The sequence below is a fragment of the Ochotona princeps genome, chromosome 24 (genome assembly GCF_030435755.1).
Source record: "Ochotona princeps isolate mOchPri1 chromosome 24, mOchPri1.hap1, whole genome shotgun sequence".
Lineage (NCBI taxonomy): Eukaryota > Metazoa > Chordata > Mammalia > Lagomorpha > Ochotonidae > Ochotona > Ochotona princeps.
The window spans coordinates 7347774-7362742 of record NC_080855.1 but is presented as its reverse complement, the minus strand read 5'-3'; the positions used below and the strand labels follow the sequence as shown (position 1 = coordinate 7362742).

At 64.0% G+C, this 14969-nt stretch overlaps 2 protein-coding genes across 12 annotated transcripts in view; both read left to right on the top strand.

Annotated features, from left to right (window-relative positions):
- Window positions 1-3966, top strand: part of SUN1 (Sad1 and UNC84 domain containing 1) — a 41438-nt gene extending 37472 nt beyond the window's left edge. For all 11 annotated transcript variants that reach the window (XM_058680385.1, XM_058680387.1, XM_058680384.1 and 8 more), the window contains 3 exons: window positions 2447-2614; window positions 3325-3417; window positions 3753-3966. In XM_058680385.1, coding sequence (XP_058536368.1) covers window positions 2447-2614; window positions 3325-3417; window positions 3753-3866 — 375 coding nt within the window. In that variant the 3' untranslated portion in view covers window positions 3867-3966. The remainder of the gene's footprint in view (window positions 1-2446; window positions 2615-3324; window positions 3418-3752) is intronic.
- Window positions 3967-5399: 1433 nt separating this feature from the next.
- GET4 (guided entry of tail-anchored proteins factor 4) lies at window positions 5400-14441 on the top strand. Its single transcript, XM_004598131.2, has 9 exons — window positions 5400-5615; window positions 10049-10127; window positions 10292-10373; window positions 10953-11102; window positions 11684-11822; window positions 12252-12392; window positions 13394-13469; window positions 13545-13617; window positions 14117-14441. Exons 1-9 carry the CDS (start codon window positions 5467-5469, stop codon window positions 14203-14205), a joined length of 978 nt encoding a protein of 325 aa, XP_004598188.1. The 5' UTR covers window positions 5400-5466; the 3' UTR covers window positions 14206-14441.
- The last annotated feature ends 528 nt before the right edge of the window (window positions 14442-14969 follow it).

Sequence of the window (14969 nt, the reverse complement as noted above, 5' to 3'; positions counted from 1 at the left end):
CATTTAGTCATACGAATGGCACCCATTCAGGTGCTCTCAGACAGATGGTATCCAGTTATACAAAGGTGTCCACTCAACTGTTCTCATACGATGGCTATCGTATCCATTGTAATCCTGTGCTCGGTGCCCTTCTAGGGCCACAATGCCCTGCACTGCCCGGGCTCTCCATCAGACCCCACGGTCTGCCCACTGGCACTGCCCACCAGTCAGTTGCCACAGGTCTCATGGTCTCACACCTGCTTTGTGTTTTTCGTATTTTCTAGATTTGATGTAATTGGAAAGGCAGAGTTAGAGGGAGAAACAGAATCTTCCATCCACTGGTTCCCTCTGCACATAGCCGTAACAGCTGTGGCTGGGCTGGACCAAAGTCAGTAACCTGGAACTCTACCGGGCTCTCCCACATGGGCACCAGGAGCTACATTTCCCATTACGTGCTGGACCTGTTAGAGGGAGCTGGCTCAGAGTGGGGCGGTGTTGTGCCAGAACCGGCTCCAAGGCAGCGGGACAGGTCCACAGTCCCCTGGACAGTGGAAACCGCAGGCAGGCTAGCGGGTGAGCTGCGAGCAGGTGGGGCTTCCCGGACTGCAGCATGGCCAGGCACCGCAGGTGGGCAGCAAGCAGGCGAAGGCGGGGTCGGGGTCTCAGCTCTTCAGGTCACAATTGGTCACGACCCCTGACATTGTCACAGCTCAGTGGCCACCAGCTGGGAGCCGGTCCAGTCCACGTCTTGTAGTCTCAGGGTCGGTGTTGCAGCTCTGCAGCCAGAGATGAGCTGTGGCCATCACAGCTTCAAGCAGTAGCAAGCCTCCACCGCTGCTGCCCCCTATGTCAGTGCTGTCCACACGGTCATGGTCACCACTGCGGCTGCTGGGCTTCCCCAAAAATCCCCAGGAGTCAGATGTGGACAGCAACATTTATTCGAGCATGCCCAGATCTCTGAAGAAGTGGAAAGACCCCCGAGCCTCCAAACTTTTGGGTTTTTATACAAAAATCAGCCAATCAGATTGTATGGGATCTTACACTATTGGTTAATTCGAAAGGTGGGTGGGGGCTTTATGTGGATGATGGGCAGCATGGTCCCCTAAGTTGTCAGGCCTGGGGTTCACACAATCTCTTACTAGAGCAAGCGAAGCAGAAGTTACAGAAGCAGGAATACAGCAGTTAGCACCGAGCGGGGCAGATGGTTAGAACTGTGGACTGTGGGTTCCTCAGCGGCAGTCTGGGGGTGCCAGCTTTGTAGGCAGCTGTACCACACGCCCACATGCTGGCCGTTTTCCTTGAGGACCAGTGGCGTTCCCATGTTATGTTTTATTTTGTTTTGTTTTGTTTTTTTTGAGATTTATTTCATTTGAAAGGCAGAGTTAGAAAGATGGAAATACTTTTTTTTAAGATGTATTTGTTTATGTTGGAAAGGCAGATTTTGCAGAGAGACAGAAAGATCTTCCATCTGCTGGCTCACTCCCCAAGTGGCCACAGCTGGAGCTGAGCCGATCCGAAGCCAGAGCTCTTCCAGGTCTCCCATGTGGGTGCAGGGCCCGAGGCCTGGGGCCGTCCTCCGCTGCTTTCCCGGCCGTAGCAGGGAGCAGGAGGGGAAGCAGAGTAGCCAGGACACTAACGAGCTCATATGGGATCCTGGCACTTGCAAGACAAGGATTTAACCACTGAGCCATCGTGCTGAGCCCGAGAAACAGATCTTTCATCAGCTAGTTAGTTCACTCCCTAAATGACCACAACAGCTACAGCTGCGCTGGGCCAAAGGCGGGAGCCAGGAGCTTCAGTTGGGTCTCCCGTGTGGGCAGCAGGGCCCCGAGTACCTGGGCCATCCTGCGGTGCTTTGTCTGACACATCAGCAGGGGGCTGGGTTGGGCCGCGAGCTGGCACCACGAGGGATCTGGGGTGTGTACCAGAGTGCTGGTCCAAGTTTTCCTTCGAATGTGTATCCTTCCCTCTTGTCTTTATGGTCCTGGCAATTTTCACAAAACTGACTTGGGTGTTAGTGAGGAAAGCTCAGGACACAAGCTAAAAATTACTTTCCCAGGGGCCTGGCATGGTAACCTGGTAGCAAAATCCTCACCTTGCATCCACTGGCATCCCATATGGGCATCAGTTTCTTCCCCGGCCGCTCCACTTCCCATCCAGCTCCCTGCTTGTGATCTGGGAAAGCAGTAGAGGATGGCCCAAGGCCTTGGGACCCTGCACATGGTTCTGTGGGAGACCCAAAAGAGCTCCTGGCTCCTGGCTTTGAATCAGCTCAGCTCCAGAATTTGTGGCCTCTTGGGGGGGGTGGTGAATCAGTGGACAGATCTTTCTTTCCTTACTTGACTTTCCCGTTGTCCTGTGACTTGGCTTGGGACAGTTGGACTATGAACAATGCTTGTATTTCATGTTAGCGTTTTCTCTTAGAGCCTGTAAGTCGCTAAGGACCTGTTGGTTCTCCTCCCCCTAGCCTGACATCTATCCGGGAAACTGCTGGGCGTTCAAGGGCTCCCAGGGCTACCTGGTGGTGAGGCTGTCCATGCCCATCTGGCCAGCCACGTTCACACTGGAGCACATCCCCAAGGCGCTGGCGCCCACCGGCAACATCGCCAGCGCCCCCAAGGACTTTGCAGTCTACGTGAGTACAACCCCCAGAGGAGACGGGAGGCTGAGGCCAGCCCGGCCCTCTCCTGCCGCCCACCAGCAGTGCCAGGCTGGCTTAGGGTTAGTACAGACCCACCACCATCTGGAGGGACACTGTGCGTCGTGCACACAGACGGGGGCATGCCTGAGGGGTGTTGCGGCCCCCGTGGGTTCAAGCAGCCAGGGCACGGAGGACAGTGTGCATAGGGATTGGGAAGGGCACTCAGGTCCTGAGGAGTTGCCCTCCATGCCCTGCCACCTCTGCTCTCTTCCCCTTCAGAAAGAGCAGCTAGGGCAGCTTTGGCCACCAGCACCTCCTCGGGCCAGCTGGACTCTCACCCATGTCTTTGCTGGGTAGTCCCGTCCCCCTCTCCATCACAGGGCCTCACATGCCTGCCGCCCATGTCTCCTGTGGTCTTATGATGGCCAATATGTTCCTGGGTTCTTGTTCTTTCATTGTGATTAAACTGGCCATGATGTCCACCAGTGGTGTTTAGGGGGCACACTGCACCTGCCCACACCTCCTCCTCTGCCCCAGCTCATAGTTCCCATTGTCTGAGCACAGCTGTGGGCACATGGCCCGCCCTCTGCTACCTGCCGGCCTGTCGCCACTGGGCGTTAATGAGGCTGGACCCTGCTGGGTGGGCACAGCAGACGCCCTAAGTCAGCCTTCCGTGGGTTAGTAACCATGTGGTCTTGGCTCAGGGTCTGGAAAGCGAGTACCAAGAGGAAGGGCAGTTGCTGGGACGGTTCACCTACGACCAGGATGGTGACTCGCTACAGATGTTCCATGTGCTGGTAAGGCCCGCGGAGCTCCCTGGGGCCACTGTGCGGGTGGGCCCTTGGGGTGGGACGGGGCCCGCGGAGCTCCCTGGGGCCACTGTGCGGGTGGGCCCTTGGGGTGGGACGGGGCCCGCGGAGCTCCCTGGGGCCACTGTGCGGGTGGGCCCTTGGGGTGGGACGGGGCCCGCGGAGCTCCCTGGGGCCACTGTGCGGGTGGGCCCTTGGGGTGGGACGGGGCCCGCGGAGCTCCCTGGGGCCACTGTGCGGGTGGGCCCTTGTGCTGGATGAAGACCTGGTGGGGGCCTGCTGCTGCCCTTGCGTGCTCTGAGCGTGTTCTGCCTTGCTCTCAGCCGAGGCCCGACAAAGCTTTCCAGATGGTGGAGCTGCGGATCCTGTCCAACTGGGGCCACCCCGAGTACACGTGCCTCTACCGGTTCCGAGTCCACGGGGAGCCCGCCGAGTGAAGCCTGGCGCTGCTGTGTATATTTCTGTATATACTAGGAGCCAGAAACACTGGAACCCTTCAGGATGGAGGCATGGCCAATAAACGTGACAGGACAGCTGTGTGGGGGCCCAGCACACTGCAGGGCTCACATCTGGGAGGGATGGGCATACTTCTTCCTCCTGGGTCTGACCCCCTTTCTGAGGGGCCCACGTGGGACTCTGCTGACATCAAGTGGACCCCAACCCCACCACCTTGGGCTTTCCCAGCAAACCCCAGGGTGTCCTGCCCGAGCCGGCTGCGGGTCCTGGCGGGCAGGCTCACGGCTGCTGGACCTCAGGGGCCCCGCTGACCGGCCCTCGGTGGGGTTGGCCCTTTGCTGCAGCTGGCATGCATTCTCCCTGATGCTGCTGGGACCTTCTTTGGTTACTCTTGATATTTAATATTTAGACAATTTCACAGAGCAGACTTTATACTCCAGGTGGTGCCGGGCCCTTGGATCACAGGTGTGTCACCTGAGAACTTCTGATGTTCCGTAAATGTTGTGTTTCCACAAAGTGATGGTGCGGAGGTTCCGACAGTCGTGTCACACAGCACAAGGCCGCAGAACTCACCTGTGCAGTGAAGCTGATAAAACGTGTACAGATGTTTCATACAGATTACAGCTTGCATATATACGTCAGAATTTCCTATATTAAACTAAATTTGGGAGTTGGGGTGGAAATATTTTGAATATTTATTTTTAAAGATAGCAGTTTGTGCAATGTATTTTTGTAAATGCTTTTCAAAATGCATCTTTGGTAATGCTGCTTTTGCTGACACCAAACTGACAAGATGACCGAAATGTTTCAATAAAGAGTTTTAATTTTTAACAGTGCATGTGATATTTCAGATGAAAATAAACCGTTTTCTTTCCTCCGTTTCTCTGTTTCTGTACCAGGAACGGGGTGGGGGGAGTCCCAGGGCTGCTCTACCTGCAGCGGGGACCCTGTCCGGGGTGGACCTGTCCAGGGCGGCCCTGTCCGGGTGGACCTGGTCAGACCTGTCCGGCAGACATGCCGAGGCGGCCCTGGTCAGCTGGACTGGGAGTAGCAATACGGGCACCTCTGCCAGCTCCACCATGTCCCACCCAGCTCGCCTCTTACTTTGTTAAGCAACAGAGGGCGAGATGCCTGTCCCCTGGCTGGCTGGACTCCCCGGATGGCCGCAGGGCCTGGCCGGAGCTCGGCGCCTGGGCAGCGGGGCCCCAAATCATGACTCGCCCTGGGTTTCCAGTCGGCAGGCGGACTCCTGAGGGTCCGGGCAGCAGGCGCGGGGGTCGCTGCGGTGGGCGCTGCCCGCCGGCCAGGGTCTCCCGGCCCCCCGCCCTCCCGGCCAGGCCTCCTGGTCAGCAGGTCTCTCGGCTCGGCCCTCCCTCCGCGTCCGCGCCCTCCCCGCCCAGGCCTCGCCCTCCCCGGCCGTCACGGCCGCGCCATAGTGCCGGGGGCGCCGGCCGTCACGTGGGCCGCGCGGTCACGTGGGGCGGCCGGTCACGTGCGCTGCGTGCGGCGCAGAGGGCGTGGCGCGGACGGAAGCCGGGAGGGCCGAGCCTGCGAAGCGTCAGCCCCGCGGAGCGCCGGCCCATGGCGGCGGCGATGGCCGAGCAGGACGGCGCCCGCAACGGCGCGCGCAACCGCGGCGGCGTCCAGCGCGTGGAGGGCAAGCTGCGCGCCAGCGTCGAGAAGGGCGACTACTACGAGGCGCACCAGATGTACCGGACGCTCTTCTTCAGGTACGCCGGCCGGGCGCGGGCCGCGCGGCCCGAGGGTCGCTGGGGTCACTTCACCCGGAGCGAGGGTCGCGTCCAGCTGGCCGGGGTCCGCGGGTCCTGCCCGGGGAGGCCGCGCGGCCCGGGCCCGGGGGAGGGGGCCGGCATGTCCACCTGCGGGACGAGGCCGCATGTCCACTGGGGGACGAGGCCGCATGTCCACCTCCTGGGGGACGAGGCCGCATGTCCACCTGCGGGACGAGGCCGGCATGTCCACCTGGGGGACGAGGCCGCATGTCCACCTGGGGGACGAGGCCGCATGTCCACCTGCGGGACGAGGCCGCATGTCCACCTGGGGGACGAGGCCGCATGTCCACCTGGGGGACGAGGCCGCATGTCCACCTGGGGGACGAGGCCGCATGTCCACCTGGGGGACGAGGCCGCATGTCCACCTGCGGGACGAGGCCGCATGTCCACCTGCGGGACGAGGCCGCATGTCCACCTGGGGGACGAGGCCGCATGTCCACCTGCGGGACGAGGCCGGCATGTCCACCTGGGGGACGAGGCCGCATGTCCACCTCCTGGGGGACGAGGCCGCATGTCCACCTGGGGGACGAGGCCGCATGTCCACCTGCGGGACGAGGCCGCATGTCCACCTCCTGCGGGACGAGGCCGGCATGTCCACTGGGGGACGAGGCCGCATGTCCACCTCTCGGGGGATGAGGCTGGTATGTTCCCCTCCACGGTCAAGGCCAGCACTGCCCAACCTCCTGGGAGGATGAGGCCAGTGTGCCTCCCTCCACAGTCAAGGCCGGCACTGCCCACCTCCTGAGGGGGCGGCGATGAGGCCAGCATGTCCACCTCGGCAGAGACGAGGCTGGCATGTCCCTCTCCGGGGGGGATGAGGCCAGTGTGTCCGCCTTTGGGAGGGGAGACGAGACTGGCATGTCCCCCTGTGGGGTCAAGGCCAGTGCTGCCCACCTCCAAGGGGTCCAAGGCAGCCACTGTCCACTGCTGGATGTGAGGGTGTTGTCCACGTAGCCCAGTCAGGGCATGGTTAGGAGTTCCTGGCTCTGGCCTTGGGTGGAGGTATGAATCACTGTCGCGGCTTCTCAGTGACACGAAGGACAAGCCTGGTTCTGGAACCTTCTCTGTGTTCAGGCCAAGCTTCTGCTGGCCATGTGTGGGTTTGTCACTGAGTGTCCAGCTGCTGGGGACAGTAGGGGTACTGGTTTCCCCTGAGGTAGCACAGGCTCTGCGCTGCCAGATGGGCTCGGCGCGGCCCATGTCCGCAGATGAGTTGGTCAGCACACTGGCCACTGGTGGCCAGGGTCACCCTTGGGTCTGACTAGTGAGCAGGGTGGATTGTCTCCGGGGCCTGAGGTGTGGCAGAGCTGACAGTGTGTGCACACGGCTGCAGGTGGAGCTCCCCAGGAGTTCCTTGTTGGGGCCCGGTTCTGAGACCCTCTTGGTGGTCCAGGCTGAAGCCCACCCAGGTCTCCCATGCCGGAGCAGGGTGACGCTGGGTGCAGGAGCACGTGGGGTGGTCCTGAACGCTGTGTTGTGATGGGGTGTCGACACCCCAGTAGACGTGACCCACCACCCCGGCTTGGCCCCTTAAGCTGGTGGCTAGCCAACGTCCCTTGAAGGAATGTCGGAGGAAGTGTCCTCTGCCTCCTGTGAGGCCCGGGATGCCTGGGTCTCAGTGCCCCACGGCTACGGGGCCTCGTGAGGGTCGGTGGGGACCTGCGTGTCCCCCACGAGGGGATGGCTTGTCACCATGCCTGCCCTTGCAGCGGCCTGTGGTCCTCCCCTGCACCGTCTGCCACTCGCACCCCCGGCAAGGTCAGGGAAGTCATCTTGCCTGTGGTGTGCCGTGTCCCACGTAGGGCAGGTGTGGCTGGCCTGGCAGCTGTGACTTGGCCAGTGGCGTCCGTGTCACAGCTCTGCTTGAGCTGGCTGGGGACGCAGGTGGCCGTCAGGACCCTAGCTGGGAACTTCCTCCTGGTTTTCCACATGAGTGCAGGGTTCCAAGGCTGCTTTCTCAGGGAGAAAGACGGGACATGAACCGGTGCCCACACAGGATGCTGGCACCGCAGGTGGAAGATTAGTGTGCTGCCCCCATTTGTGTTTGTGTAAAATAAAGCAAAGTAAACCCCAAACACTGGCACAGCTGCCCTGCTGTGAGCCCACTGCAGTGTGCAGCGGCACACCGAGTGAGATATGGCTCTGTCCCTCCCACAGCCCAACAGCTCAGGTCTGAATCGGGCCAGAACTGACAGTCTCATCTGCTCCAGGCTGGCCACTGGTGCCCAGGGGAGGGAGGCCAGCCGCTGGGTGCCCAACAGCCAGGTCCCTGGCCCAGGAGTTGGTGCCTTCAGCTCCAGGGCGTCCCCCACCCCGCCCTGGTCTCCTGAGCCATCAAGCTTTGCAGAGGTCTCAGACAGCAAAGTCCAGAACTGAGTATGTCTCAGAACCAGTGTGAATACACCCTGTCCCTCAAGTACCTGCTGTGTCTAGAAGGCAACTTTTCCCAGCTTCCTGAGCAAGCAGCAGTGTGGATGGGGCCCAGGGGAGTCCCCTGTTCCCAAGTGGACAGTGTGTGGGTCCCCTGCTCCTCCCTGTGCTACCTGTTGCCCAAGTGTGCAGAGGTAGCAGGCGGGCTCAGCAGCATTGGGCCACAGTGGCCACAGGGAACAGCTGCAACCCTGGAGAGGCCTGCTGGGCAAGCAGCTGCTGCACTGGACCGGCCGGAGCTGTGCTCACGTCGGGGGAACATGGGCTGGGGCTGCGCTCACGCCGGGGGGACACGGGCCAGGGCTGCGCTCACGCCCAGGGGACATGGGCCGGAGCTGTGCTCATGCCAGGGGGAACACGGGCTGGGGCTGCGCTCACGTCGGGGAGACACGGGCCAGGGCTGCACTCACGCTGGGGGGGTGGGACATGGGCTGGGGCTGCGCTCACGCCAGGGGGACACGGGCCAGGGCTGCGCTCACGCCGGGGGGACACAGGCCAGGGCTGCACTCACGCCCAGGGGACACGGGCCGGAGCTGTGCTCATGCCAGGGGGAACACGGGCTGCGCTCACATCGGGGGGGACACGGGCCAGGGCTGTACTCACTGGGGGACATGGGCCAGGGCTGTGCTCACACCAGGGGGACACAGGCTGGGGCTGCGCTCATACCGGGGAACACGGGCCGGGGCTGTGCTCATGTCGGTGGGACACAGACGTCAGAGGGACACAGGCTGGGGCTGCGCTCACACTGGGGGACATGGGCTGGAGCTGTGCTCACGTCGGGGGAACACAGGCCGGGGCTGTGCTCACACCCGGGGGACACGGGCTGGGGCTATGCTCACACCGGGGTACACGGGCTGGAGCTGTGCTCACGTCGGGGGAACACGGAAGTCAGGGGGACACAGACTGGGACTGTGCTCACACCAGGGGACATGGGCCGGAGCTGTGCTCACACCGGCGGGACATGGGCCGGGGCTGTGCTCACACCAGGGGACGCGGGCCTGGGCTGTGCTCACACCGGAGGACACGGGCTGGGGCTGTGCTCACGTTGGGGGGACACGGACGTAAGGGGGACACAGGCTGGGGCTGTGCTCACACCGGGGGACATGGGGCTGTGCTCACGTCGGGGGACGCAGGCCGGGGCTGCGCTCAAACCAGGGGGACACGGGCTGGGGCTGTGCTCACGTCGGGGGGACGTGGGCCGGGGCTGTGCTCACACCGGGGGGACATGGGGCTCTGCTCAAGTCGGGGGACGCAGGCCGGGGCTGTGCTCACATCGGGGGGACGCAGGCCGGGGCTGTGCTCACACCAGGGGGACGTGGGCCGGGGCTGCGCTCACACCGGGGGGACATGGGGCTCTGCTCAAGTCGGGGGGATGTGGGCCGGGGCTGTGCTCACACCGGGGGGACGCGGGCCGGGGCTGTGCTCACACCAGGGGGACGTGGGCCGGGGCTGCGCTCAAACCAGGGGGACACGGGCTGGGGCTGTGCTCACGTCGGGGGGATGCGGGCCAGGGCTGTGCCCACGCCAGGGGACATGGGGCTGTGCTCAAACCAGGGGGACGCGGGCCAGGGCTGTGCTCACACCAGGGGGACGTGGGCCGGGGCTGTGCTCACACCAGGGGGACACGGGCTGGGGCTGTGCTCACATCGGGGGGACGCGGGCCAGGGCTGTGCCCACGCCAGGGGACATGGGGCTGTGCTCAAACCAGGGGGACGTGGCCGGGGCTGTGCTCACACCGGGGGGACATGGGGCTGTGCTCACACCAGGGGGACGCGGGCCGGGGCTGTGCTCAAACCAGGGGGACGTGGGCCGGGGCTGTGCTCACACCAGGGGGACGCGGGCCGGGGCTGTGCTCAAACCAGGGGGACGTGGGCCGGGGCTGTGCTCACACCGGGGGGGACATGGGGCTGCGCTCGTTCACTCCCCCCGCTCTCTTGCAGGTACATGTCCCACAGCAAGCACGTGGAGGCCCGTGAGCTCATGTACTCTGGAGCCCTGCTGTTTTTCAGCCATGGCCAAGTATGCAGCCCCTGGGTCCTGTCCTGTCCTCCTTGGGGTAGTGGACTGGTGCACGGGTCCTGGGGTCCTGCCTGCAGGGCTGCCTCTGCTGGCCATCACGCATGTCTGCCCCGCTGGCTGGCATCTGCCCTGGACGTGGCCAAGCTTCGTCTCTTGTCTCATAGCAAAACAGTGCCGCAGACCTGTCCATGCTCGTCCTGGAGTCGCTGGAGAAGGCGGAGGTGGACGTGGCCGAGGAGTTGTTGGGTGAGCATCAGGCTGCTCTGGGGCCCCGCCCTGGTGGCTCCTGGTCGGGATTACTTGGAGTGACGCTGTGTCCCTGTGCCAGCCCCTCGAAGGGTGTGGCACGGGTGTCCCTGTTCTGTCCACTCAGTGATTGTTCTCAGTGGGCCGTGACTGTCCAGCCATCCAGCTGGGTGGGTGCCCTTCTGACCTGGGACGTGGCCTGTTGGCCCGTCCATTTGGTGAATATGCAGCTGACCACACCCTTCTGAGCTGCCCAGCTGCAGGGTGCGCAGAGTGCCATCCCAGCCTCTTCTGCTCATGCGAAGGAAGCAGCCGAGCCAGGGACTGTCATGGACACAGCGCCCCTTCTCCTGCCCATCCCTGATTGACACCCCACATGGACACCCTGTGGCCTCTGGGTGCTGTGGGGCGGCAGCCCGCCCTGCTGGGAACAAGACAGGGGCAGCTCCACTGCCGGGAAGCCAGGGGCTGGCCCAGGCAGCACTGAGACCGGGGAAGGTGCCGGCCTGCTCCCTGCGGTGCCGGCTGCAGCCAGGGCAGTACTGTGTGTCCAGGGCCTGATGGTCTGTGTGTTTGCAGAGAACCTGGCAACCGTGTTTAGCCTGATGGACCCCAATTCTCCAGAGCGAGTGGCTTTTGTGTCCCGAGCCCTCAAATGGTCCAGCGGAGGCTCCGGGAAGCTGGGCCATCCCCGACTCCACCAGCTGCTGGCCCTCACGCTATGGAAAGGTGAGGCTGGGACACCCCCGCGGGGGCCTTACAGCTCTTCCTCGGGCTTTGAGCGCACCGTCCGGGCCAGTTGGTGGAGCTCACCTATCTGTCCAGACTGGTCGGGGGGAGATTTGAGGAGGGACAAGGGGTGGCTAGAACTCCCTGTGAGCACAGCGCCCCTCTGCTCCCCATGCCTGACCCCAGCTGATCCCAGCGCCCCTTCTGTGCTCTGCTCCCTGAGGCACCATGCTGGCACCCCCTGAAGGGGTTGGGGTGCCACTCTGTGCAGGGGCTGTGCCCAGCTCGGCTGCTGCCCTCTGCAGAGGCTGGCCCAGAGCACAGGGTGTCAGGACAGACAGGGCTCGTCAGCCCAGGGCTCGCCTGCAGGAGCGTAAGGTACCAGCACTCAGACGGTGCCCTGCGTCACGCATCTGCTTGTGAGCTTGCCGTCAGCGTGTCCTTGTGGGCCTGTGACGTGGGTCAGGCTCGGCACACCTTGTGGCCTTGGGCTGCCCAGGGCCTGTTTGGTCAGCCCCGGCCGGCGAGGTACGAGAGCCAGGTCAGTGGGCCGTGTGTGCCATGCCACTGTCGCCCTGCAGAACAGAACTACTGTGAGTCGCGATACCATTTCCTGCACTCCACGGACGGGGAGGGCTGCGCCCACATGCTGGTCGAGTACTCCACGTCGAGGGGCTTCCGCAGCGAGGCCGACATGTTCGTGGCCCAGGCTGTCCTACAGTAGGTACTTGGTACCCGGTCTGTGCTTGGGCCATTCCCGGGGTAGGATGCCTGGTTGTCATGGACATCGGGGGTGAATGCAGGTCTGCGGGGAGGGCAGAGGTGCTGGGTGCAGGAGGCCGGGGTGAGGTGGGGGCATGGCTGTGGGGACTGTGGCAGCTGAGATCTGCCTGCGTGTGCCAGGGCCGGGTCTGTCCTTTGAGGTTGAGGCTGGGTGTAGGGTGAGCTCCCAGTGAGGGACGCAGCCATTAGAGTTGGAAAGCCAGAGCTCACCGCTCCGGGCTGTGGCCTGGGGCTGAGGGCTGCTGTGCTGCCTGGAACCAGAGGCCAGCACAGGCACGGCCCCCGGGTGCAGAGCCTCGGCGCTGGCTGGCACGGGGTCGCGGCCCGCCTCGTCCTCAAGAGCTCTGTCCCCTCGGGTCCCGCCAGGTTCCTGTGTCTGAAGAACAAGAACAGTGCGCTGGTGGTCTTCACAACTTACACACAGAAGCACCCGTCCATCGAAGGCGGGCCCCCCTTCGTGCAGCCCCTGCTCAACTTCATCTGGTTCCTGCTGCTGGCGCTCGACGGGTGAGGCTGGCGGAGGGAGCCAGAGGGCCAGGGTGCGGCAGGGTGCTGCAAGGACTCCACAAACTGGAGTGTGGGTGCGGGGCTGTGAGGTGGAGTGGGTGTGGGGCTGTGAGGGGTTGTGGGTGCGGGGCTGTGGAGTGGGTGCAGGGCTGTGAGGGGTTGTGGGTGCGGGGCTGTGAGGGGTTGTGGGTGCGGGGCTGTGAGGGGTTGTGGGTGCGGGGCTGTGAGGGGTTGTGGGTGCGGGGCTGTGGAGTGGGTGTGGGGCTGTGAGGGGTTGTGGGTGCGGGGCTGTGGAGTGGGTGCAGGGCTGTGAGGGGTTGTGGGTGCGGGGCTGTGAGGGGTTGTGGGTGCGGGGCTGTGAGGGGTTGTGGGTGCGGGGCTGTGAGGGGTTGTGGGTGCGGGGCTGTGGAGTGGGTGTGGGGCTGTGAGGGGTTGTGGGTGCGGGGCTGTGGAGTGGGTGCAGGGCTGTGAGGGGTTGTGGGTGCGGGGCTGTGAGGTGGGGTGGGTGCGGGGCTGTGAGGGGTTGTGGGTGCGGGGCTGTGAGGGGTTGTGGGTGCGGGGCTGTGAGGGGTTGTGGGTGCGGGGCTGTGAGGTGGGGTGGGTGCGGGGCTGTGAGGGGTTGTGGGTGCGGGGCTGTGAGGTGGGGTGGTTGCGGGGCTGTGAGGGGTTGTGGGTGCGGGGCTGTGAGGTGGGGTGGGTGCAGGGCTGTGAGGGGTTGTGGGTGCGGGGCTGTGAGGTGGGGTGGGTGCGGGGCTGTGAGGGGTTGTGGGTGCGGGGCTGTGAGGTGGGGTGGGTGCGGGGCTGTGGAGTGGGTGCAGGGCTGTGAGGGGTTGTGGGTACGGGGCTGTGAGGGGTTGTGGGTGCGGGGCTGTGGAGTGGGCGCTGGGCTGTGAGGGGTTGTGGGTGCGGGGCTGTGGAGTGGGCGCGGGGCTGTGAGGGGTTGTGGGTGCAGGGTGTGATCGTGGCTGGACACTGGCATCAAGCCTGTCCTGCATTCCCAGCGGGAAGCTGACCGTGTTCACAGTGCTGTGCGAGCAGTACCAGCCGTCGCTGCGGAGAGACCCCATGTATAATGAGGTAAGGCCCCCCTGGCTGCCAGAGGTAGGGTCAGGTTCAGCGTGCTGCCCCCTTGACCGCTGCCTGTCCCTGCAGTACCTCGACAGGATAGGACAGCTTTTCTTCGGAGTGCCACCCAAGCAGACGTCATCCTACGGGGGCCTGCTCGGTAAGATGGGGCCCACTCCCAGGGCTGCTTCTCCCCTGGCGTGCATGGGCTGTGACAGGCTGTGGCTGTGCTGTGCCCACAGCACCGTGCCCAGCAGGTCCCACACTGCTGGTTTGCAGTCACATTCCCCAGGTCCTGTCCATGTCCCTTTGTCCACTCGAGCACGAAGGAGCCGTCCTGAGCTGCTCCCTGGCAGGGGGCAAGGTGGGTGTGCACCCTCGTGCCCTGACTGTGTGGGGGTCCCACAGGCCTCACTAGCTGCAGCAGGATGCCTTCATCCTGGCATCTCGACGACCTGAGGCCCAGACCACCCAGCCTGGCTCCCATCCATGCTTTGCTGTAGTGCCCGGGGCTTCCAGACGGTGGCAGTCTTGCCCCAGGTGTGCCCACCTGCTCTGAACATGGGCAGCCCCTGCCAGCCATGTTCTGGGTGGCTGAGGTCCTGACCCAGGCCTCACTGGGCGCCCACTGTTCTCTCACACCGCCCACTGTTCCGCAGGGGACCTGCTGAGCAGCCTCATGGGCTCCTCGGAGCAGGAGGAGGGCGAGGACAGCCCCTGCGGTGGCAGCCCCATCGAGCTGGACTGAGCGTGGCCTGCGTGCAGGCGCCACGTGGATGCCCGAGGGACGTGCCGGGCAGGGACCTGCAGCGTGGCTCCTCGCACCCATGGGTGCCTGGTCAGAGGCCAGCAGTGCCCGTGTGGCGTCTGTGTGGGTGTCAGGTGGCCGAGGGCTGTGCAGCTGCCCATGCCATGTGGCCGAGCCTGCTGCCGCCACCGCGTCCCCTCCGATGACCCGCAATAAAGCACAGGCCTTGCCGTGGCGCCTCCCTCTCCCGCTGCTTTGTTTCTGGTTCCGTGGGGCGGGCAGAGGGACAGGCTGGGCCTCGTCCCACGTCTGGTGCCCTGCCGGGGCCTGGGAGGCAGTGGCCGCTCAGGTGTGTGGGCTGCCTGTGGCCTGCAAACTCAAGTTTTCTTCATCCTGTTTTTGTTGGATGCCTGGGGTCTTGCTGGTGCCCATGGACAGAGCCCGGAAGCCGGAGCACCATGCTCAGGCCGGGCAGTGGCTGGTCAGCCTGGGGCTCCCCGGGGCACCTGGATGGATTTTTTTCCTGGGCACTGGTGGCCCACTGAGCAGGGCAGGAAGTGCAGACATCCAAGCCGTGGAGCTGAGGTTCCGACGGGACGTGGAAGCCCGACTGCTGGTCGAGGGCTCTGGATGCCAGCCGTGGCCCCGGAGGCAGCGGGCAGCTGGGGGTGCGCGGAGGCCTGTCACTATGCGTGTAAATAAACCTTTGCACCAGGCGTGCAGCCGTGGTCCTTTGTGCGTGCTCGGCCTCTGCCCGGCTCTGC

Coding starts and splice junctions, on each gene's coding strand:
- GET4 (XM_004598131.2), top strand. CDS start 5,467: ATGGCGGCGGCGATGGCCGAGCAGGACGGCGCCCGCAACGGCGCGCGC. Junction 10,128..10,291: donor TGTTTTTCAGCCATGGCCAA/GTATGCAGCCCC, acceptor CTTGTCTCATAG/CAAAACAGTGCCGCAGACCT. Junction 13,618..14,116: donor ATCCTACGGGGGCCTGCTCG/GTAAGATGGGGC, acceptor ACTGTTCCGCAG/GGGACCTGCTGAGCAGCCTC.